General features: G+C 34.7%; 1 protein-coding gene across 2 annotated transcripts in view; it reads right to left on the bottom strand.

Annotated features, from left to right (window-relative positions):
* Positions 1–1,548: 1,548 nt before the first annotated feature.
* LOC118199391 (LHFPL tetraspan subfamily member 2 protein-like) overlaps positions 1,549–24,480 on the bottom strand; it is a 221,012-nt gene continuing 198,080 nt past the window's right edge. For both annotated transcript variants that reach the window (XM_035371270.2, XM_035371340.2), the window contains 2 exons: positions 16,113–16,226; positions 1,549–12,089 (listed from right to left, as the gene is read on the bottom strand). In XM_035371270.2, the coding sequence (XP_035227161.1) occupies positions 11,947–12,089; positions 16,113–16,226 (257 nt within the window). In that variant the 3' untranslated portion in view covers positions 1,549–11,946. The remainder of the gene's footprint in view (positions 12,090–16,112; positions 16,227–24,480) is intronic.

Here is a 24,480-nt window from a genome sequence, read left to right as displayed (position 1 = left end):
GTGAAAATGTGCAGTCTAAAAATTTTTGACAGATTACTTACTTTCGTTTTATTTGATTCAAAACGCAAGTAATACAACCGAGTTATCATTGTGTTCATTTTTCATTCGGGGACGGTTTAAGATTTATATACCTGAAATTTTGTAATTTATTACCTGTTTTAACTTTCGAAACTAGTCACTTCAAGCAGATTCTAAAAGCAAGAAACAGAAATGCTCTCAAAAATGTCATTTGGTTAAGTACCGCATGGTTTACTTTATATATAATCTATTTTACCTATGAATGCACCTATATTCAAATAGTATCTCGTGCCTTTAGCAAACTGAGTTTTGCTTCCTTGTAACAGATTTTATTTTTCAAATATTACGAAACCGAACTTGCTTAGCGAAAAACACTGGAAAATTTCCTTAAATAAGCTAAATCTAGGGAAATTTTCCAAAGAAAAGAAAACTTCTCGCGTGTCGCCAAATCATTAATTTCGTGCTGATGGCACTAGGCCAAGCGGTTCAAATCAAGAAAGCCAAGCCAAATATCCTGGCGCCGACATGCATCGTAAAATTTCAGTCGCCAGAAGTTCCTGAAGCACTTTTTTTCTTAGTCATCTAGTGCAAGTAAGGATGCCTTTTAAACGAGCAATAAAACTCGCATAGGAAGTTGAATTCCATATGAGATAATATATGTGCGATATTTATTATTTATAACCTAATGCTATTAACTGAAGTCTAGTTAGTCGTCCAGAGATCTGCGGTAATAAATAATCTAATAAAGCCTTCTTTGGGGGAAATATTTTACTTTTTATTTCCATTCCGTAATTTTACACCATTTTCTAATACTCCTTCGGGCCTTCCTCCAACCCCTTTTTTTTTTTTTTTTTGTATTCAACACCCCCTTCAAGTTTGCTCACCCCTCCTTACTGACAGGGATAAGTATTATTTGAATTCCTATTCGTAGACTTCGATTGAACGTCGCATTCGAAAACGAATAAGGTAATGATTAACGACAGGTTAATAAATTGCGTTTTGCACGTTTCATTGCAATATAAAACAAATTGCATACAAGCTGGACTGACATGTATATGAAGAGATGGTTGATATGATTCTTCTAAAGATGCTGTTATGTAATGTTTTGTATAAATAGGTAAATGTTCACGTACTTGTTGTACCTAGGCCTTCAGATATCTCAACTACCCAGTGACTCCTCAAGGGCCTCTTACTGCTTCTGGGACAGAAACATCGAAGGAGATATCATCAGAACCAACCAGCGAGCGATATAAGCCCAGCTGGAAAATTCCTAGCATTTGAAGCTTTTTTACAATGAACAATAATCTCTTATTAATGTCTTAAAACAATTCGTAGACATTCCATGATTGTCGTTGTTGCCAACGGCTCTAACTTTCGTCTATGCATTTGGTCATTAAAAGTTTATAATTTACGTATTCCTGAAATGTGTAAATTTTTCTGTCGGCTAAAAAGTATTTACTTTAGGTACTACAAATAGCAGTTTCGAAAATGTAACTCGATTTTGCGTTGCAGACATTAAAAAAAACACTATTTTTATATACATTTTATTAAGATAACAAATTCACTTGTAAACATTTCAATCACAAATTATATATCATAACAAGTGCAAGAGAAACAGCATAGTTGCAAACATCGCGAAGTTAGTTCTCTAACATAGGAAAAAATGTCAAGCAATTTCATAAACATACACTAAATTATTAAATTTTTTTCAGCATTCTAAATTAAACAGGTTAATGTTTTATATAAAATCTAAAAATACACTTAAGATAATGTCATTTTAGTACAAGAAGGCTGGATGCAAGAAATTTTTGCAAAAACCTTAATCTTTGTAAAGACTGTTGTGGCCTCGTAGAGCTTACAGCTATGGAAACTGCGAAATTCTCAGGGATTTATGATTTTAGGTTTTGATAACTGAATACACGTAAAAAAATCAGGTAAAGTTTAAGTAATTTTATATTAGTGTTATAAAGCAACTTAATTTTTTTTCTATTTTCTCGATGAAAACTGCGAAATTAACATAGAAGATAGTTTTGGAAAAAGCATGGGTACTTACATATTATTAACTAATATATAACACTGGCGGAAATTTCAGCAACGGTTGTCAATCGCCATTCATTACTGCGGAATTATAAAGGAAGTGGTTATTCATAATTGACGCTATTTGGCAGATCGACTGTATAATACCTAAGACTATTGTACTGTACATTCCTCAATGACTGTATACTGTAATAATACTGTACATTCCTCAATGACAGTCTTAAGAAAAAAAATTAAGACGCAAAACATGTCTTAGTGGAACTCTTATATCTCAACTAACCCCCAAAGCTATAGTTTTCGTTTATGGCTTATTTGATAGTTAAAGGAGATCATTACAAAATTTTTAAAAAATGAAAATTGTCATTATCAATGTTATTGAACTTTTGCAATAAACGAAACCATTACATTTATCAAAATATTACGACGCTTATTTGAGTTAGCACATTTACGAATTAATTGAAATTTGTTACGAAATATCCACGAGAAGCGAATTAAAGTCGCGATAGCTGTGTTCAAAGATTATTTCAAAGCCTCGTTACAGTCCCTTAATTTCGAAGATTCGCAAGGACAAGTTGCAACGGGAATTTAGTACCAAATTGAATGACAACATGTTGCTGCTTAAATCTAATTATCTCGCTTAAGTATTTGAGAAGGGATGGCTTCAAATCTAATTTAATTAATGCTCATGTGATAAGACCAACATTGCTTCGCATCCGAAACAAATTTCACATTTATATTAAATAATGGATTACACGTTATAAACTAATTTTAAAGCATAAATTTATTACACATCATTCATTGAGTCTCCAAAGACTTTAAAAGGGAAGAGAAACATTAGTTAACTTGCTTGATTTAGCATTAAAATATACTGATGCAAACGATAATGGTCGTTATTAAGGAATGACTAGCTTTACTAAAAATATTAGGACAGGGATTAGTTACTTATTGAAAAAAAAATTAAATTCTGCTTGTAAAATATTCCTGAAGGCAAGCATTTTAGAAACATACTAAATGAATTAGAAAATGATATACCGCCCTGTTGACATGGTGGCAGTGAGGCGTTTAAAATACCGCCAAGAAATAAAGGCCTTTCGAGAGGCTCATGGAAGCGGAAGAGGAGTGGGAGACCCTCTAGTCCGTCTCAGGGAAATCCTCTTCCAAAACTGGAGTGGAACTGAGAAGACGCGTAGTGTACGGTGCCCAAGGCTTAAGCCAATAACACGCATAATCCTTGCCTCTTCCCTACACTCACGGACATGATCTGATTTTATTGTCAGAAAAGTGAGATAAGTCACAGCAAAATAAGAGAAAATGCTGAGCTCAATATTCATAACAAACGGATCTTACTGAACACAGAATTATTGTCTGTAACACGAATGTCATCACCTTGATTATAAATCGCTTCATTCGATCACCCTAACACTAGGATTTTTACGGTAATCGTATCACAACGTTCATCCAGAAAAATTTAGCTCCTGAAGATAAGACCTATTGGAAATTTACATTAAATAATAATAAGGCAAAACCTTCTTGAAATAAGGCATTTAATAAGACAAAACCATCTTGAAAGAATAGCAGCTTAATTACCATTTAAGGATTTTACTATTTTCGCTACCATGTTAATCTTCGATTTTTATTTCTGTCTACTCTTGCTCACTTCATTCACATAATGGCAGAGTGGTTGAGATTGCTGAATACTAAGAGTTCGACCCGGGTTCAGTCCCAGGCGACTGGGCAGTTACATGGTTGGTTTTCTAGTTTTCCGCTTGTGTGTAACGTGAATATGAACCAGTTTTTCTTAGAAAGCCCTCCACGAAGGTATTTTCTCCTTTAAGCAGCTAGCTTTCGTGTAATTTACCTAATCAAGTAACCTAACCTAATTTCATTTCAGACGGAGCCCAACAGCGGCTGAGTGGTAAGGTCACTGAACACTGGTGCTTAGACCCGGGTTTGGTTCCAAGCGAACGGGCTGACTGCATGGGCATTTTCGTGGTTTTTGCCGTGTGTAACGCGGATACGAGCCAGTTTCTCCTACAAACTCCTCCACGAAGGCATCTTTTCCATTAGGTCATCAAGTGCAATGCCATAATTAAAACTAAACTCATGCCATACATGCACTTCAAAAGTATGTAAATGAGAGAAAGAATAAAACTAATAAGAAAAATGCGCATGTAATAATTAATTGCTAAGCATCGAGCTTACGGTTGGATAGCAAATTATTGTCCTTGTAGGGCTACTAAAGTTAACAATATAGACATTTAAATATGTAGCTTCTGCAAATGGACTTGACCGTCCTAGCCTAGAAGCTGATATATTTTTAAGTTACGAAAACGGTCAAGTAGGAATCCTTAGGGTATTAGTTAGATTCAGTACATGATTGCAAGTACTGAAGTGAAGCTGTCTGCTGTAATGTCAGAGTTCGTTGCAATAAATTTGTTGTTAAAATCATAAAAACCAGCTTATGCTGTAAGAAATTTGCTTCACATTTGTTTGCTTATTGAATCTGCGCGTTCTTAATACGTTAATGTTCTTAATATGTTAATCTTAATATGTTATGAGATGGAGAAAGTATAGCTAGATAGCTAAAATAATAACAAACGCATTGTGAAATATTCTGAAGTATATTTATATTTAGTAAATAGGAAACACAATCTTTGAGTTTCATCTTATATACATTGTCGTGTTATGGATATTTTTCTGGGTTTCTGAAGAGGCATAATAATAACATTGACACTACAAGGAATATATAATTTATGAAATAAAAGGAAGCAATTCAGTAAATGTCAATACATTCACGTTTTTGTTTTTTACTTGTTCAAACAAATACTTCTGAAATCTTTTTTTAACGGTGTTTCTGACTGAACGGGTTGTTTTTCTCAAATCATGGTTTTACCAGCTTGTTTAAGATCTATTGAGCAGCCCATGTGAATACTGGTTGCAAATGCATAGTGAAACTCTAATTTAAATTAGAAATGCTAATTTTCATGGAAAAGAGCATTTTTTAATTAATATATGCATCAAAACATTCCAATGAAACAATGATTAATTTTATTGAATTTAAGACGTAATTGGTTTCGTGAATCATATGAATTAAACAGTACTATAATCATTTAAGAATTAAACTGCGCTTTGAAAGATTTTGGATTTATAGACACGTCTGCTCTTTCAGAAGTGACAAGCATGAACTTCTGAATGTTCCTCAGAAACTTTGACATCGTTATGTGAAATATTAAAAACTATTTCTGGACTTTTATCATAGCAATGATTTTTAAGCACAGCAGATATTTCTAACTCATACATACGACTTAAATAATATTGGATTTGAACCTAATATAAATGCTAAAAACATTTTGAGATTGACTGTTTATATATCATAGATGATTCAGAGCGATTACCCTATTTAATCTTAAACAGATTACACTGATGCTATGTATTTTAACACTTCTGGAAATTCATATTTATATTAAAATTAACATCAAATAAACAATAATTTTTAAATTCAGAATTACATGTTAAAATTCTTTTATCATTCAGACACATTCATTAAGAATAATTTATATATTTCACTGCGTTTTAATTATTGATATAAAACTCAATAATTGCCATAATAATTTCATTCTTCTGGGGTCACATGGCCACATGTTTAGTACTTTCCATCAGGTATGGAGCGCCGTAAATTTCCTAAAAAGTTACTTTATCGTGATTATTTAATTGTGCAACGAGCAAGGCATTAGAAATCAATTTTTAAATTCAAGTTAAATTTAAAGTCGAACGTATTTTAATGTTTCATGATAAATTTGAAATACATTTTCGTCATGACTCAAAACATTAATTTCCGAAAGAAAAGGTGATCTACGCATATAAAGAGATGTCGCTATTGGCCTTACGATGCCCAGTAACTGTGGAATGACTATTGAAAAGGTTACCACTAATCAATCGGTACCGTGAGTCAGACGGCAAGTTTCTGGCATTCTCTTTTCTTCCATACTTCAGAGATAATTCGAGCTGAGGTCTGCATTTCTAACTTCCGGGCTCAAAAAAGAAACGTTCCTAAGCATTCAGTTTCTCAGAAAAATGCCAATACTAATAAGGTTCATCTGTTTGCTAATGATAATTTGAAAGTCACTCCATTTTCCTGTAAGTAATGTGTCCTGTAAGAATTTCCTGTAGACGCGCTTCAAGTTTGTTAATTCCTCTTCGAGTAGATGCAGTTGTCAAGAGGTTTAACCTTATAAGCATTATTAGAGTTTGATTATCAGGTAAAGAGTGTTTTCTTTTAATAAAGTTAAATCTACTTTATAACAAAGGTCTTACATAATGTAATTATTTTCTTTACTCGTGCAGAGCTTTTGCAAAGCCTGCTTTGCAAACATTAACATAAATACAGTTGAGCACTTGCTTGCATGTTTAATATTATTTATGATTTTACCATATCCAGCTGCAAATTTTACAACAGATCATTAAAAATGATAAGATTTGCACAAATGTATCTTGCACCCATCAATTCAAGAAACAAAATTTAAAAACACACATGATATCCATTTCAGAACATTTCGCAAGGCAACAGACACTAAGAAATACATCGAAATAGTTCATTTACTAATCTTATAAACATATTTTCTGTTATTACAAAATCTTAAAATATCACTCTAATGCCGAAGAACTTTTATAAAATGACTAAAATGTAATATCTCTACCAAAGATGTTTTAAAATCTCTTCTAAATTAATATTACAATACCTATAACGTAATGTTTATTACTGTCGTTGGAACAATAGTTTTATAAAATATATATATATAAGAAGCTTTTTTCTTCCAGTGTGTCATGGCATGAAAAATTCAAATTTTAAATTATTTCAATACATATAGATATTTGATATTACACATGTATTCAAACACAGAAACAACTTTGCGCATTATTTTTACAGCATACAAAATATTCATACGTTATTCCACCAGAAGCAAAGTTAAGAAACAACTATTCAGAACGTAACATACATAAACTAAACTGGAAAATGTTACAACAGTCTTCGAATTTTGTTGATGAAATTATGAATATATTTTATTCAGAATATTTGATACTGAGTTTGATAAATTCTGCTATGAAAAGCCAAAGATAACACTAATAAAACTTTCTAGTTTGAACACGTATTGTGTTTTGTGATTGAATATTTGAAATTGGTATACTTTAATATAACTATTTTTAAGATTTTGAGCATTTAAAAATAGCAAAAAACAGTAGTTATCTTTTCTGAAGACACCTCCGTTCAGTTACATTTACGTATGAAAAAACAAGTTATTTACCTTGCATTATTAAAATAAATGTGTTTGGAATATTCAGCGGTGAAACTTTACTAGTAATAAAGTGATTTGCGAACAAGTATACTTGCAAACGACGTGTTTCGAATGGATTTCGAGTTATCCTAGTGGTCTTTCATATTTTCGTAATCAACTAAACAAACGTTTGACAAGTCACATGAAATTTTGTGAACGCAGTCAAGATTAAAATAGCAGATTCTGCATTAGAACATTGCAGTACGACTGCTTACACCACAAGGTGATTCTTGCTCTGGAATGGGATTTAGCTCAAATCCCTAAAACTGTTCAACCGCGATATATTCCTCTGATTTTTTTAATGGGTTTCGTTTGGTAACACTTGCACTGAAAGCAGGTTTATCTTTTAAGTCCATCCAGAAAGAAAAAGTTCTAACATGTATCGTACTCTGCAGCACATAATGTTTTAGCTTTTTGCCTCAAGTTTTAAATTCTGTTGCCAATTGTGGGTATTAGGATGACTAACAGTACGCTGTATTGAGACTCTGATAAAATATCTTCGAAGGAAACGCTCAGTCTGTATCCTTAGCACAAGTTTTTGATAACAAGCATAATGAGTTTTACATTTTTGTTACACACGTAATCAGTAATAATATTAGGCAAAGCCTAATCAATATATTGAAGAAATTACTAACCTTTTCCAAGTGCAATTATCAGGAGATCTATGGTCCATCCTCTCTGCTGCTGTTACCACATACACTGGTAAAATTCACCTGTTTTATTAAAGTAAACACTTAAAGAGAATTTTAAACAAAAATAGTAAGACTTAAATCCGTTGATACACTCCGTTCGTAATTGAAATATTTATAACAATTTAATATTTCTCGATTACTTAAAAGTATTTAGCTACAATGGCAAATTATTAGGTTCGAATTCTGTAGACAATCCCATTACCTTCAGCATCAACGAGATCAGAATGTGCCACAATCGTAAGAAAATACCTTGATGCCAGCTTTCATGATCTGGTTAAGCCCTGAAAGAGAGGGGAATTTCTCCAACAAAGCCCATAGCTCGGCTTTCATAATCAACATCACTCTAAAAACTAATCTTTTTATGTCCAGAACAGTACTGGTAAAATCATACTACGCATCTGCAAGAACTTATCTAATAGATCATATTGCCATTGTAAATGTGTTACCGCTGTTATAATACGGACTGGATCTGCAGACAGTAAACAAAAAAGGATTCATTTGAAAAGATTTCTTAAAAGTTTAAAATTTCTTATGATACTTGATTTCTGGGATATCTGGCATTTCTAAATTTTTGTTTGAATCATGTTAAGTATTTTATAATTTATGTTAAATAGGTTGAGAATTTGGTTTCAGAATAGTTATACTAGCCTAAAATGTTAAGTAAATACCAGAAACAAGTCAGAAAAGAAACCGAAAAAAATTTACAAGTTCATGCGAAAAATAAATAGAAACTTGGCTGAAGTACTGATAATAAAAACATATCGATGAAATTTATGAATTTAATTTCGTGCAAGGTTCCGATAGCAAAGTACCCAGAAAAAAGAAATTCACCCTCACATTTCTCTTCTACAACAAACGATTACTCAGAATTTATAGCTATCATAAAGGCGAAACCAGTTTCCGTTCGGTAGTGTAGATGGATTTATAATAGTCAACGTTTTTAGTTGCAGCATCAATAAATACTTATTTTTAGCCCAGTTTAAAAGTTTTGTTTACTTCAGATGTTTAAGACCAAACATTAATAAATATCTGGTTTCCTAGTTTTACGATACTGGAACTGTATATGATGCAAATGATATCAAGCAACTTACTTAGATTTAAGGGTATCGGACTTGAAAACTATTGATTACGTTATTATCTGAAGTTTTTTAAGAACATTTATTTGTTATAAAGAGTATATAATTATTCTAATTTATTTATGAAGATGTATATCACATTGCTATAGGGAACTATTTTTAACTACAACATAATTGCTTTTAATCAAAAAAGGTTCTATAATAACAGTGATCTGTATCGAATTAATGTAGTGTTTTGGGAATTAACGTAATTCACAGCAGAGCAATTAACTGCCTTACCAATCTTAAAATATTTTTCCATATTTTTAGAAGATATCTTTACTACAGTTGATGCTATGTCTTTTCATATATCAATTACTTACAGCAATTTTGCTTTTTAAAGCGTAAAAGAAGCATAAGATTATTGACACGTTTATTAGAAAAGAAAAGTTTATTTAACTACAATAATTTTAATTACAATTTTCCATTATTTTGCTGGCCCACCAGCGGCCGAGCGGTAAAGATCTGAACACTGGTAGCTCGATCCAGGCGCACGGAGCTACATCGGCATTTTCGTAGTTTTTCATGTGCAACGTTGATACTAGCCAGTTTCTCTTAAAAAGGCACGAAGGCTTCCATCCAATAGGCAGATAGTCCTCAAGTATTCTGTCATGATCGAATGAACCTAAATCTGAAAACTTCATTTTGCTGCGTTTGCCGTTTCGAGTTGTAAATGCAGTTTTTGTTCCAGAAGTGAATTTGATAATGCATTCAAATCTTAATTGCGATAGTAATTTTTATACGCCTTTTTAACAAATTTTGAAATTTCTACTTAGTTATAAGCTAGATATTGCTATAGTATATTGGAAAATAATATAAATAGTTTAATTTGTTCTCACAGCGTAAATTTTACATGAATACAGTTTAATTGCATTTTTTGAATTAATTATATTAATTATAAAACCATCCATAGATATGCCAAAGAGCTCTTAAAAGGAATAAATTGATATATTAATTCCAATGGGTAATACATGAAGTTATTAAATTCGATAGTTTAATATGCTCAAATAGTTTGTACATCCTCTTAACTTCAAGAAAGTTATTTCTATTATAAATGCAATAACAAAAGTACAGTAAGAAGTTATAAAACTTCTACCTGTGCTATAGAAAAATAGACATATATTTTTATGTCTTTAATCATAAATTCTACTAAAGTATACTTCTATAATTTAATTTTAAATATAATTTTTTAATTAAAATAGAATTGATTATTAATATTAAACACTTCACGGGGCCTATGTCTAAAATACAACAGTTTAAAAATGCTAAAGTAACTGCGAGTTTGAAAAAATTAAAGGTTTAAATTGTAAAAACACAAGAGTTCACAAATACACAATACGTTCCTTATATTAACGTATTATTCATCATAAATAATTAACTTTTTGTAATGAATAAAACGCATATTATATTATTAGTGATAAAAGGTCCTCTTTTTCACTTTATGGCTTAATTTCTTCATAACAAATGCAATTTTTGTTTAAATAGTATTCACAAAAATAATTAACTTTTCATTCAACTATATTTCTCTTATTAAGTAACAATAGCATTAAAATTAACTAAACGTGGAAGTAATTTTTAAACACAAATGCTGAGTACACGCTATAGTAAAATCACAAGTATCATTGAACAAGGTGAAAACACATCAGGTAGTGTTACAACAATCAGAAGTGCGAATTAACATTTTTGTCATTCATCTTACCTGCTTCAGATATTTAGCATATACAAATATAAAGACATTTAAAACTCATGAATACTTCAGCACTAAAATTTTACCAACATAGCATTCTTCCATGAATGAAAGAAAACTTTTCTATGTTTTTCTTTTTTAAACATAAAAATCAAACTATTGAAAGTTTGTTTTCTGCTACAATACCGCACTGAGTTTGAAACGTTTATTTTAATATTACGAACTTCATAACATATGCGCAACAATTTACATATGCTTTTAACATTTGTATTTACTCATCTACCTGGCATACAAGTTGTACAAGTTACTGTTCATATTGTTAATTAGTACTTACGTTATTAAATACACCGGATAACAAATTATGATAGTTAAAATACTATAAAGATATATTTCAAATAATTCAGAAACAATGTTACACTCAGTCTTTGTCAACAGTTACACGTTCAACCGTCTCTTTGAACTTCCTGTGGTTCTGTATTCCATCTATTGTTCATCACATTAAAAATATCTGCACATTTCATTTGAAAGCTGGTATCATGTGGAAGATAATGTTGAACTGTAGCTGTTAAAAAATGAGCTCATTAACAAGACAAATGTGAAACTTCAGAAGAACATATAATTACTGATTACAAATGATGGGTTTTGTTCAGCAAATGTCCGAGAGGGGGAAAGCTTAACCCTTCTCATCCCAACGTTTAATGAAGGAAAAAATAAACAGTTTGCAGCGTGAGTTATTCTTAAGCGCAGAAAACAAAAAGCTATATTAAAGCCTTTATTTAAAAACTGAAAAGGTCTAATATGCATTGGAATTTATAAAAGTTCAATCTTCCATAAGAAAGTAATAATGCCCATTGTATCCCAGTTCCCTTCACCATTTGTTTTATTTTAGAACAATTTTGTTTACAATAAATAGGTGAAAGATTGTCACATGGATGACTGCTCCGCTATTCACCCATCGTCCAGTGATGCAAAAAACCACACATAAAAAAGTGCTCCATTGTCGACGGCGATGAACACGACAGCTATCTTGAATCAAAAGAGATGCAGGATGCGTAGGTGGGCGATCATATGAGGCATATGACATTTTTGCCCTCAATGAGGCCATCTTGAACTTTGGTGCTGGAAGTTGAGATTTCTGCTTGTATGGAGAGTAAGGAGCAGATAAAAGTAACGATAGTTCCAATAATGGCTAGGTAGTAAGTCCAACCTGTCGTTTTGAAATAAAAAGTAAAACATTAGAGAAAAGGAATTTACATTTTGGAAAAAACACACTGAAAAACGTTATATCAGCTCTACATAAAATATGTAAACTAATTACAGTATCAATAGCAACTGGTATTCTCAACTCATAACACCTTTCTGTAAATTACCGTAGCCACCTGCTTTTAAAGCAGACCCCTGTAAACAACTTCTTTATAATTTCCCTATTATATTCGGTACACTCTGAAAAATAATCATTTCGTGTATCGAAATGAAATCTAGATTTTCAATTTTAATAGGAAACTACTAATTTTTACACATAAAGCCCATCGTTTTTTCTAAACCATGCTAATATGCGACCATATACTGACAATATGTGAAGTTTCACAGAATTTAGGAGATTTCAGATCAACCGGAATTTAAGGGGAAAAATTTCATAGTAATTAGATGCCCTGCTGAATTAGAATAAATCACTTTTATAACGACCGGTCGGCTTCGGTATATTTGGAAATTTTTGAGAGTCATCAAGAGGGAAATGATCTGATCTTCGTTCAGTCCAAAATGATGAATCGAAAAATGAAACACGAAAACACGATTTTATTAATTGTTTCACTCTCATTCATTCACTTAGTCAGTGTTTAAGTCATCAGGTTTATTGCATAATGTATTATCCGGACAAGAACAAATCCTTAATTACTTCTAAGATATTATGCAGCTATTATCACGTCTATATTCTTTAACTGACCATTCTAAACCTTTCCACTGAAAATGATTCTCGAAAACTGATTTTGGATTTCCACTGAAATTAAAATTTTTTGAACTAAACAGTAGTTTTAATGTGACCATTAAGAATTACAGACGTTCCTGCAAGGAACGAGACGCAATTTGTTGCTTTCAGTCTAAAGGTTTGGTAAAAAACGATATGTTTACTCCTTGTAATAATCGGGTACCCTAAACCTAAAAAAAAAGATTCTCTGAATTACCATAACCGCTGACCGAGTGAAAACTTTGGAAAAAATATTCTGCAAAATCTTTTGGAAGGTATAGGGAGCATTACAACATTTTACATTAATAAATGTTTGACCACAGGCGTAACTCACTGGTGCTATAAAAATCGCTTCTAGGCATTTATGTCCCCTCGCCATCTTGCGCAACGAAGACTTTATACAACGAATTTCATACGTTTTGAAACAGCTGTCAAATGCAAATGTACGGTGATCTGACGAACGTCAAAATCACATGAAAAGAAGAAGAGCTTGGGATACGCAAATATGTAGTATTTCAGCGCATTTAGACGACACAGGAGGGAGAAAATCTGAAGCACTGCATAAACGAAAAGTTGTGTAGTGGATTTCTCATTCGGAAAGTGCTTTGTAAGGTCGGAGTTTGCTCAGAATACCGTGTTATGCCTCGAATAATAAGAAGAAATGTTTACCAGTAACTGTCTGGATTCGATAGAGGCAGGATCATTGCCTATCGAGAATATGGATTATTGCTCCCTGATATCCCCCGTCGCACAGGTCGACATCCAACCACTGCCATGCGAATATGGAATCAATGGGTTGCTGAGGCATGTATGCATGATACCGAACGGCATGTAAGATCTAAACGCCCTCCCATGACTAACTCCTGAGAGGACACACATATTCAGAGGTCAGGCCTGAAAAACTGTACAACCACATCACAGACAATTAATCAGGAAATGAGCATGTTTGAAGCACGCCCAGTATCCGCTCGTATGGTGCGTTGATGTTTGCAGCAGTGTGAGCTATCAACACGGTGACCATTCGTTCGTCTTCCCTTGACAATGCAAAATAGAGAGAGACGAGGACGCTGGTGCGCCGAACGACAAAGCTGGATACAGGAGTGGCACAATGTCGTCTTTTCAGGAGTCCCGATTCTGTGAGCAGTATTCTGATCGTCATATACGCGTCTGGAGGCTCAATTCATTTATGCAAATAGGGTCATTTTGTGGTCCGTATCCTTCGTAGAATTTCGACTATTTTGCAATATTCAGCCCAGTTAAACATTGCAGAATCTCATGGAACAGAAAACTTGAAGTATGCGTATGATGATAATTTATAATGTTGATTTTTCTCATTTAATTGAATAAGTTCGTTTTCGAATATTTTTCGCATTTCACCATTCCACTGAATCTCATTTTGAGCTCTTTGGATTTGATTTAAAAAGCTCAAGCTCTGACGTAAGCTAACGTAGCATCTGCCAAACATTTTCTGTTCAGAAAAAAGAGATCACTCGAACTTCTTAATAATAATAAATAGAGTACCATGACAATAATTGATGTAACGAAGAATACTTTTACGAATTTTGTATATAGTTAGCTATTTTTAGAATTGTAATTAAAATTGTTTTATTTTCTCGCGCAATGCGGCACGTAACGAGTTTTAAGAGAAAGCTACGTTAGAAAAGTAAAAATACAGGAGCACGCGCATTTAACATTTAATAAATAGATATCACGTAATTCTACTCTTTTGTTTTCAGAAAACTCGAGAAAACAGAAATTACGAGAACCTTCTCATAACTGATTAAAGTGCTTTAAAAAGCCGGAGAGAAACATCTCAGTTCAGTTGCTCACTCAGAAATATCTCAGTTTAGTTGTTCACTCAGTTGTTATTGTTTACTTAGCTGCGGTAATTTTGAGATCGGAATATCTTTCTCTGAGCTTTGCATTGCGTTCAATTGAACGTTTTAGTAGTTTAAAATATAACTACTGCGTAATATTGTGTTATATTGCGATATTGTACGAATATCTTTGAGGGAAAAAATCGAGCGTTTTGTTATATTTCTCTTGTGATAAGAATAAAAAAAAATATTAACTCTGTATTTGACTTGTGCACTTAATCTATTACGAACCCGTACGCACGCAACAATATCATAATAGTAACAGATGTGGCAGAAAAGAACCACGATAATAAGTTATACGGTTATGTTACAATATTCAGATACAAAACTTTTATTAGAATATAAGTTATGCTCTTTTCATATACATGAACAAGATTCAGAAGAAAAGCGTATACGCTTTTCCTAAAATTGTTATTTGCGAATAACGCAAGATTTTCTTGTGAGTCTTAATAATATTTTTAAGTAGTGGCAATGTAATAATAAGTGAAATCATAAAAATAATGGCATTTCTTAACTCTGTTTGAAATAAATTTATATATAATTCACATAACAAATATCAGTTTGCATATCTTTAGGTTTATAAATATTTTTCTTAAAATGAATATAATGTTAATTATATCAGACTGCTAAATTAAATATGAGAAATTCCTACACATGTGTATACGTAGTTATGTAATTTTAGAACCACTTGATATTGAGATTTAGTATGTTTCATAAACTAAATTCTAAAATTTTAAAAATTATATAACCGATGGGGGGCAGAAGCAAAGGGAAATCTATATTCCAAGTATTTTCATTATTTTCAGATATTTGAAGAAACAAAAATTACAGTGCTCATGTCACGTAACAAAATTTACAAACCATAATACAGTCAACTGTATTTTGTACGTATAACTTTTCCTTTGAAATTTACCATTTTAAGTTTTTCATATATATCTTTAGGGTACTTTTCATTACGTGAACTAGAAAATATTTTATGAGTAAAATAGAAAATCCTTTTTGCTTTAGCTTTATCTATAAAGAAGGCAACCTTGAACAATTTCTGCTACTACAAGAAGGAATTATTAAAGGTTTAATTTTAGATTAGAAGCCTTTTATCATCATATTACCTTTATGATTTTCTTATGATTTATCGCTGTCGAAATTTCATTATTTTGTATTCGCATACTTTATTATTATTTTGTCAATTATTCTTATTTAACATCCGTTTGTGGTTATTTAACATCTGTTTGTGAGAAATTACTGAAAGATTCCCCAAAAAGGTAGTAACTTTCCTCAACCTAAGTCGGATATGTTGGTTCTGTTTTGTAAGACAAAGCTGTAAGCAATGATTTCTACCAACAAGTAATCACAATATTTTCCGTTCTGGATAATAAAACGTCCTTACCTATGGAACAGTCCCCAATGTAGTACGGTCCTACTTTGCTGCTGCAAACCATTTGGATGCGTCGACTTCCCCATCCGGCAGGATAAAGCACCAAGCCAAGCATGAACAAAATGCCTAAGGGAAGAAAAATGGAAACAGGATTGGAAAACCCAGCATTTCTATGTGGCCGCTTGTATTCGCCTACTTCGGAAGGACAATAAACTTTCAAGGAATTTAAGATAGGTGAATTCTTTTTGCGTCTCCAATGAGTACAGAGTTTTCGGTCGATATGCAAGATGTATGTTAGTGACATCAACAATACATAGGTAATTCCTAGACTGTAAAATAAAACACGTTATTCAATTTATAGGCCTTTTTTCTATCCCTCAATTTCTCCAGAAGAGACACTATCATGACATTTCTTTCTCGTGATATTTTTTAAAGGAAATAATCTTCCAACATACATTCTATGATATAAAATTTGTTTAGGACCATATCTAGTCTTTGCCAAAAGATCTTGAAAATCTTCGCATATTGTTCCTGTTGTATAATATTTAAATATTTAGGAATTGTTTCCAGTGATGACCGAAACTTTACGATTGGCAATCGTTAAAGCTCATTATATGGAATGTGCTCTGAATGACATTAAAGTAACTCAAAGAACATCCCATTCCTTTTAATGGAAATGATTTTATAAATTGAAAACAGAAAATATTTCATAGAATTTTTGTAATAAATGACATAGCATTTCAGAAAAAATCGCCAAGTTTTGAAGACGATTCTTGTTTTAAAAAAATGTGTACCTGAAAACATAAATGAAATCAAAGTTTGAATTTAAAAAAAATCATATTAATTTCAGCTTTCACTTCATTCACCGCCTATACCTTCCAAAACGTATATTCATTAAAACATATTCATAAAAGTTACATATCCGTGAAGACTGAAGATTCTTTTTTTAAATAGAAAATAATCTCTGCTCTTATTTAAATCCCGTAAATCTCTTTCACTCGCACGTCTCTTCGTAATGAATAAATATTTGTTTTTCTTTTGTAAAAATTTTTAATATCAAAAGCATTCGATCAGAAAGAGGGGAATAAAACATCTAAATTAAGTACCTTGCATCATAATTTAGACGAAGACTCTCAACAATGTGCCCATTTTTTTGCGAAGAAAATCCTATCCCATTAAACTCGATGAAATTTTGAATTAAAAGCATGCTAACGAAACGAAATTTGCTATAGGCGTTAACAAATTACTTTACTTCGAAATTTTAGTTTGGGTGAAAGTGGTAAATAGCGCTGAGAATGAATAATTTATACATATATTTAACAACAGATTTGCTATTAGCATTCTACAGAGTTTTATCATTTTTTTAAGCAGTTCCTCTCAACACACACTAACATATAAATGTAAATTATATTGTAAAGTTATTTGAATTTAAATATGAAATAAAATAAATCATTTCAAGGGTTCGATTCGTAATGTATTTGGCTTTTCATATGCTAATTACTGAACGAAAAAAAATATTGGAATCAAACCTCGTTAAGAGACCAGGAACTCCCGGAACCAGAAAAAAAAGGACTTACTTTCAGGAATGAGCTTTATCCGAAGTTGCAAGAATAGGTAATTTTTGGTCCAATGTATAAAATGATAATTAAATACAAATAATAAAAGATGACTGATGATTCTTATAAACATTAAAAATAGATTTTAAGATACTTATGGGAAGGGACAATATAAGTTAACCCTTTGCATTCAAGGCCTTTTTCGCTCGGGCGAAACAGCAACTGGAAACGATTTTCCCCATTATTTGGTGAATTTCTTACAGCTAGCTTAAAATGATTTCATAAAAATATAATGGTTTTTTTACGTCTGAAGATACTTGCTGTCCTGCGGTTCTTTCGCTGGATATAAAAGGTATTCTTTACGGTATTTCTTCGGGTTCTGCGCACATTATCCGTTTGAATTTCCTGTCTCTTCTGCGTTATCAATGTCGTTTTCAAATTTCCCCATCTATTAGGCTGACTTTTCGCTTTCTTATACCTCATACTTCTTAGCAATCTTTATCACTTTTTCCTCCTCGCTATGATTAAGTAGTCTAATTAAGTAATCTGTACACATACGTAATTTCGTTCTTCATCAACGAAAAATCGAACTCATGTTCAGTTGAACTGATTCTTTCATTGTATCCCATGCTTATAGGGGTCCGTAACTTAGAAAATAATATTTCTGTTGCCACGACTTTCGAGTTCGAAGTAATATCGAAGATGCATATATAATAATAAATTTAAAAAACGTAGTTAAGATTAAGGACTGGCAGTTGTTTTATACGCATGCATTATTGACTATACTCATGAAGCGATACTGCCCACACCAAACAAAAATAATCTTAGTTACCGCTCGAATGATTGCGTCAAATCGAGTGGTGACCGAAAGTCGTCTCTTCAGTTAATACATCAAATCCAGTGGTGACCGACAATTCCTTTCGAGTTATCGCATCAAATAAAGTAGTCACCGAAAGTTACCTCTCGACTACAAAGGGTTAACATATACTCTTTTGTAAAAAAAATCGAAGCAGCAAAAAGGACTTTTGCGATCGCGACGAAATTTGATATGCAAGAATATCTTGATCGAACATGCAAATGATGAAAGTTTCAAGCCAAATGAACAGGAACTGCGATCATAGCGCGCATTTCTAGTGCGCAATTCGCAAAGTACAAAACCAGTAACAGAGGCGGAAAAGTTATTTCTTTTTGTTGCTGCCATTGTAATTCCGTAAAGAAGCAACTAAAGATGCCATTACGACGATATCGAAGACCTTACAGACAACTAAACGACTTCGAACGTGGTCGCATTGTAGCGTTGCGTGAAGCTGGGTGGTCATACCGAGTAATAGGCTGCCACCTGCAGCGTACACACACTGCTGTGCAAAGATGTTGGCAGCAATGATTGCTACAAGGAAACTGCCGACGAATTGAAGGTTCTGGAAGGCCAAGGATCACAAATGCAAGGCAAGATAGGATGATTGTTCGCAGGCCCAAACCGCTCTGAAGGTATCATTGTCGACTATTCAACGCACTACAGCCACGTCTATACCTCCCGTTGTACCGTCCATTATCTCACGGCGCTTGTCTGAGGCGGGGTTACGCTGACAGAGGCCTTTAAGACGTTTGACTTTGACCCCACAACATCGGCGGAGTCGTCTGGAGTGGTGTCGGCAACGATCATCATGGCTGCCATCAGACTGGCATCGTCTAGTGTTCAGCGATTAATACCGCTTCACTCAGCAGATGACCACCGTGTTCGTGTCTGGAGAGGACCGGGGCCAGCGGTCCCAATCAGACTTTGTTTCACAAAGGCATACAGCCATAACGCCTGGTGTGATGGTGTGGGGCGTTATTTCTTATGACAGCAGGTCATCTTTAGTTATCCTCCGTACATCTTTAACAGTTCAACGATATGTTGATACCATCCTGCAGCCGGTTGCATTACCTTTCATGGCACGTCATCCTGAGGCCATCTTCCAACAAGATGATGCCAGGCCACATACCGCTCGCATATCACTGGACTGTGTTCATGCGGTTGATACTCTTCCTTAGCCAGCGAGCTCACCAGACCTTTCACCAATCGAGCATGTCTGGGATATGGTAGGCCGCCAGATTCGGGCAGCACGAAATATCGCAGATTTGGAGCGAAAACTGATGAATGCCTGGCAGAATGTGTCGCAGGATGACATTCGGAACCTCTACCACTCCTTGCCTCGAAGAATTCAAGCATGCATTGCCGCCAGGGGCGGTTCGACCAACTACTAATTTGAATACTTAATTTGAATACTCAGCAGAATATGTGATTTCTTCTTATCTTTTAGTCATTTGGTCTTCTATATAAATTGCTTTTTAAATTAATTTTAAATTATTAAAAAGTTTAATGTTTGTTCCAGCCCGGTTTCCAATAATATTAGAATCAGGACAAAATTGACTGAAATATTTGCTCAGCTGAATTTGTATATATATATACACTGAAGTGACAAAAGTCATGGGATACCTCCTAATATTTTTTCGGTCCTCTTTTTGCCCGGCGAAGGGCAGCAACTCGACGTGGCATGGACTCAACAAGTCTTTGGAAGTCCCCTGCAGGAATATTGAGCCATACTGCCTGTATAGACGTCCATAGTTGTGAAAGTGTTGACGGTGCAGGGTTTTGGACACGAACTGACCTCTCGGTGATGTCCCATAAATGTTCGATAGGATTCATGTCGGGCGATCTAGGTGGCCAGATCATTCGCTGGAATTGTCCAGAATGTTCTTCTAACCAATCGCGAACAATTGTGGCCCGGTGACATGGCGCATTGTCATCCATAAAACTCCCATCGTTGTTTCAGTACGTGAAGTCCATGAATGGCTGTAAGTGATCTCCAAGTAGCTGAAGGTATCCATTTCCAGTCAATGATCGGTTCAGTTGCACCAGAGGACCGAGTCCATGCCATGTAAAAACAGCCCAGACCATTATGGAACCACCACCAGCTTGAACAGTGCCTTGTTGACAACTTGGGTCCATGGCTTCGTGGGGTCTGCGCCACACTCGAACCCTACCATCAGCTCTTACCAACTGAAATCGTGACTCATCTGACCAAGCCACGGTTTTCCATTCGTTTAGGGACCAACCGATTTGCTCACGAGCTCACGAGAGTCGCTGCAGGCGATGTCGTGCTGTCAGTAAATGCACTTGAGTCGGTCTTCTGCTGGCATAGCCCAAGGAAGACAAATTTCGCCGCACTGTCCTATCGGACACGTCCCTCGTACGTCCCACATTGATTTCTGCGGTTATTTGACGCAGTGTTGCTTGTCTGTGAACACTGGCAAGGTGGTCGGCCACTGCGCTGTCCATGGTGGGATGTTATGCCCGAAATTAGATACTCTCGGCACACTCTTGACACTGTGGATCTCGGAATGTTGAATTCCCTAACGATATCCGGAATGGAATGACCCATGCGTCTAGCTCCAACTACCATTCCGCGTTCAAAGTCTGTTAATTCTCGTCGTGCGGCCATAATCACTCAAAGCCTCTTCACATGAATAACTTGAACACAAATGAAAGCCCTGCCAAAGCACTACATTTTCTACGCGATACTACTGCCATCTGTATATTTGCATATTGCTATCCCATGACTTTTGTCACTTCAGTGTATATCATATTGCTGAAGATACTTTGATTCTAATGTTTGATTTCTAAAATAACTACTGATAATTCTCTGTTAAATTTAATACAAACTTTCATGTTTTTCTGTTATTATTTCCTCAACAGATAACATATAGTTTTAGAGATACTCAAACTCATCAAGAGATTCATTTTGGTTGGTGCTTTATGAAAAAATTATAAGTTTCATTTTCTCTTTTCCTTTCTTTTCTTCAAATCGGGGGAATTCATTGAAATAATTTATTGAGTCACACTAGAGCCATTTGCCTAAGGGAAGGAATGCCTTCGTGGAGGACACGGGGGAAAACATGAAAACGCCAATGTAGCCAGCCTACTCGCCTGGAATCAAACCCAGGTCGGAAACACAGTATTCTGCTACTTTACCGCTAGGCCGCTGGCGGGCATTGGGATGGGAAGGATGGGATAAAATATGAAAGCATTTGCTTTCCTTACTTTGGGCCCAAGCGATAAGTTTACAGTAGAAGCTGCGATGGAACTTGGAAAAAAGTTCTACTTACCTTCCTAGAGAAAGAGGTAGCTCACATTTGTTTGCGCACTTTATTAACAGATGCTAACTGAATTGATATATTTCTTAGCAGATTTTTTAAATTTTACAATTTTAAAATCAGGAGAAAAATTTTGGACAAAGAGAAACCTATTCTTCTAGAGAACAAAGCATTTTGTTAACACTACGAGTTTTAATGTGAGCTGATAATCGGAGTCAAAAGTTCAAATGTGACTTAAGCTTAGTTCACACGGTGGTTTTAAAATCAGAAATGGGCTAAGCAGAGCTTCGTTGCTACGCAATCAGTCCTTGCTATGTCCAAAAAAATGGTTTAAGGACTTTTCCTAAATGCTCTAACTTTTCACACTTGTTATAACAACCGCCCAATCACAGCGAAGCAAACATCGGTCAACGGTTTCGCTGAGCCGATTATCACTTTTGCATTGCGCAACTTTCTCTTCCCTGATTGGTTACGGCTTAAACCCTGTTAAACAGGTGTGAATGGACTTCATGAATTTTATGCCTTAAATAAGAAAACCTTATCACGATAAAACTTTGGTATGAACGAAATTTTACTAACCGGCGCATACTGCATAGAAATAATTTGTCAAGACTTTTCGTTCTGACAGGATGACCTGTCAATGACGTTTGACTGTATTAATATTATTGTTCTTTAAATTCTGTTACGTTTTTTTACTTCTGACACTAGTTGTTACGTTATTTTCTTCCTTCGCGTTCGTACGGGGTTCGTATGGATTTGGATTGAATAATGACGACACTACTTGATGAAGTATCGAAACACACTTTATTACACAGTATTGTCAGGACAGCTCCAAAACACTTTTTACAGTCGTCGATGAACTACCGTAAACACGCTGACAAGTTCAGCGACACAGCCTTCACACTTTCAGGCAATAACGGTGAAGACAGCTTCACTGCAAAGCACCAGAGTACAGCTCCTGACTCTGCCTGGTCGTTCTCGGAACTCCACGTACTCTCGAGACTCTCCACGCTACAACTTGCGATGCACTCGACGACACGCAGAGCACAGCTCCTGACTCTTCGGTTCAGTCGTTTCCTGAGCTCAACACGCTCTCTCGACGATGCACTGACCGCGATACTCTACGAGACTCCTTCGGTGCCCTCGACGACCCACTCGGCACTCGTTGCCCGGCTGTCAACTCGATCGTCTCCGCACGGACTAACTAGATGAGACACAATCAAAATCGTAAAACAACCTTGTATTTAGCGTAGGTATAATGAAACACTCAACCGATTTCGAGGGCAGCTAAAGGTCCCTCCTCATCAGGAGAAAGAAATGCATAGAAAGAAGAAAATAAAGGAGAAGGAGTCACAGAAACACGTCGTCCTTATCAGCACTGCACGTGGTTATAACTAGATTTTTAATCAGAGTTGCACTGGCCGCCTACTTTTACTGAGCCAGGCTATCTGGGGAATTTATATCCCCAGATAGCCTTTTATCTGGGGAATTCTTGGGGAATTTATAATATATCGTGTCAATGTGGTTTAAGATATATCGGCCAAACGAAAAGAGCGTTGAAGTTTCGTATCAAGGAACGTGAATCTTATGTCAGAAAAGGCGAAATTAACAAGTCTTCAATAGCGTATCATAGTTGGACTTTTAACCATAATTTTGATTTTGGATCTGCAAAAATTATCCAAAAGGCTTCTTCCATAGGTGAATTGGATTTTCTTGAGGCTTTTCACATTCACAAAGATTTAGCAGGTTTAGTTAATGATTTGAAGTCCAATCCAGTCCTTCCTAATGCCTTTAAAATTCTACTATCTTAATTCAGTTATTTTTGCCGATAGATGGCGTTACCTCCTCGCGTTTGGTACTACCAGAGGGTATAAAAATCCGTTCAGTGGTTGCTTTCCATTATTTGAAGTTCAGATTTTGAGCGTAAGGTGCATTTGCCCGTCGCTCCCTATTTTAACTTCGCTAATTTTTCATGCTCGATCAGATAGCCTGGCTCAGTAAAAGTAGGCGGCCAGTGCAACTCTGATTAAAAATCTAGTTATAACCACGTGCAGTGCTGATAAGGACCACGTGTTTCTGTGACTCCTTCTCCTTTATTTTCTTCTTTCTATGTATTTCTTTCTTCTGATGAGGAGGGACCTTTAGCTGCCCTCGAAATCGATTGAGTGTTTCATTATACCTACGCTAAATACAAGGTTGTTTTACGATTTTGATTGTCAGATTAGCGTGTTTCTCTTCTAGTCTAGATGAGACACACTCTGACTGCGGACCAGCAGGGTTATATAGCTTTCGGCTTATGTTCGAGCACATTCTGGGCTAAACCGGTAAGAATTCGTTCCAGAAGGTTCTCCATCTATCCATGACATATCGCCAATTTTGTCGTCAAATGGGCGATTTGTCGCCAAATGTGGCAACCCTGCCTTCCCTTGCCATTTTATGGCAACCCTAAAACTGCTTTCCGGGGAAGCTATCTTACCGTGCCTGTACATTTCGTAACAATATTATTGTTCTTTAAATTCCATGAATGAAATACGCTGCAAACATTAAAGCATAATATAAATGTTTTTCTACAATGTATGTGAGTGTATGATTCATTTAGTATGTTTTTCTAACCCGAGAATTTTTTTTTTTTTTTTAAATTTTGGACAAATTAAATTTGATATATCCACTTTACAGAAGTAACAGAA

Source organism: Stegodyphus dumicola, chromosome X2 (genome assembly GCF_044657685.1).
Source record: "Stegodyphus dumicola isolate Sdum_Otavi_A_Nest chromosome X2, ASM4465768v1".
In the NCBI taxonomy this organism is placed as follows: domain Eukaryota; kingdom Metazoa; phylum Arthropoda; class Arachnida; order Araneae; family Eresidae; genus Stegodyphus; species Stegodyphus dumicola.
The sequence above is the reverse complement of the archived record's forward strand: the minus strand, read 5'-3'. Positions and strand labels throughout refer to the sequence as shown.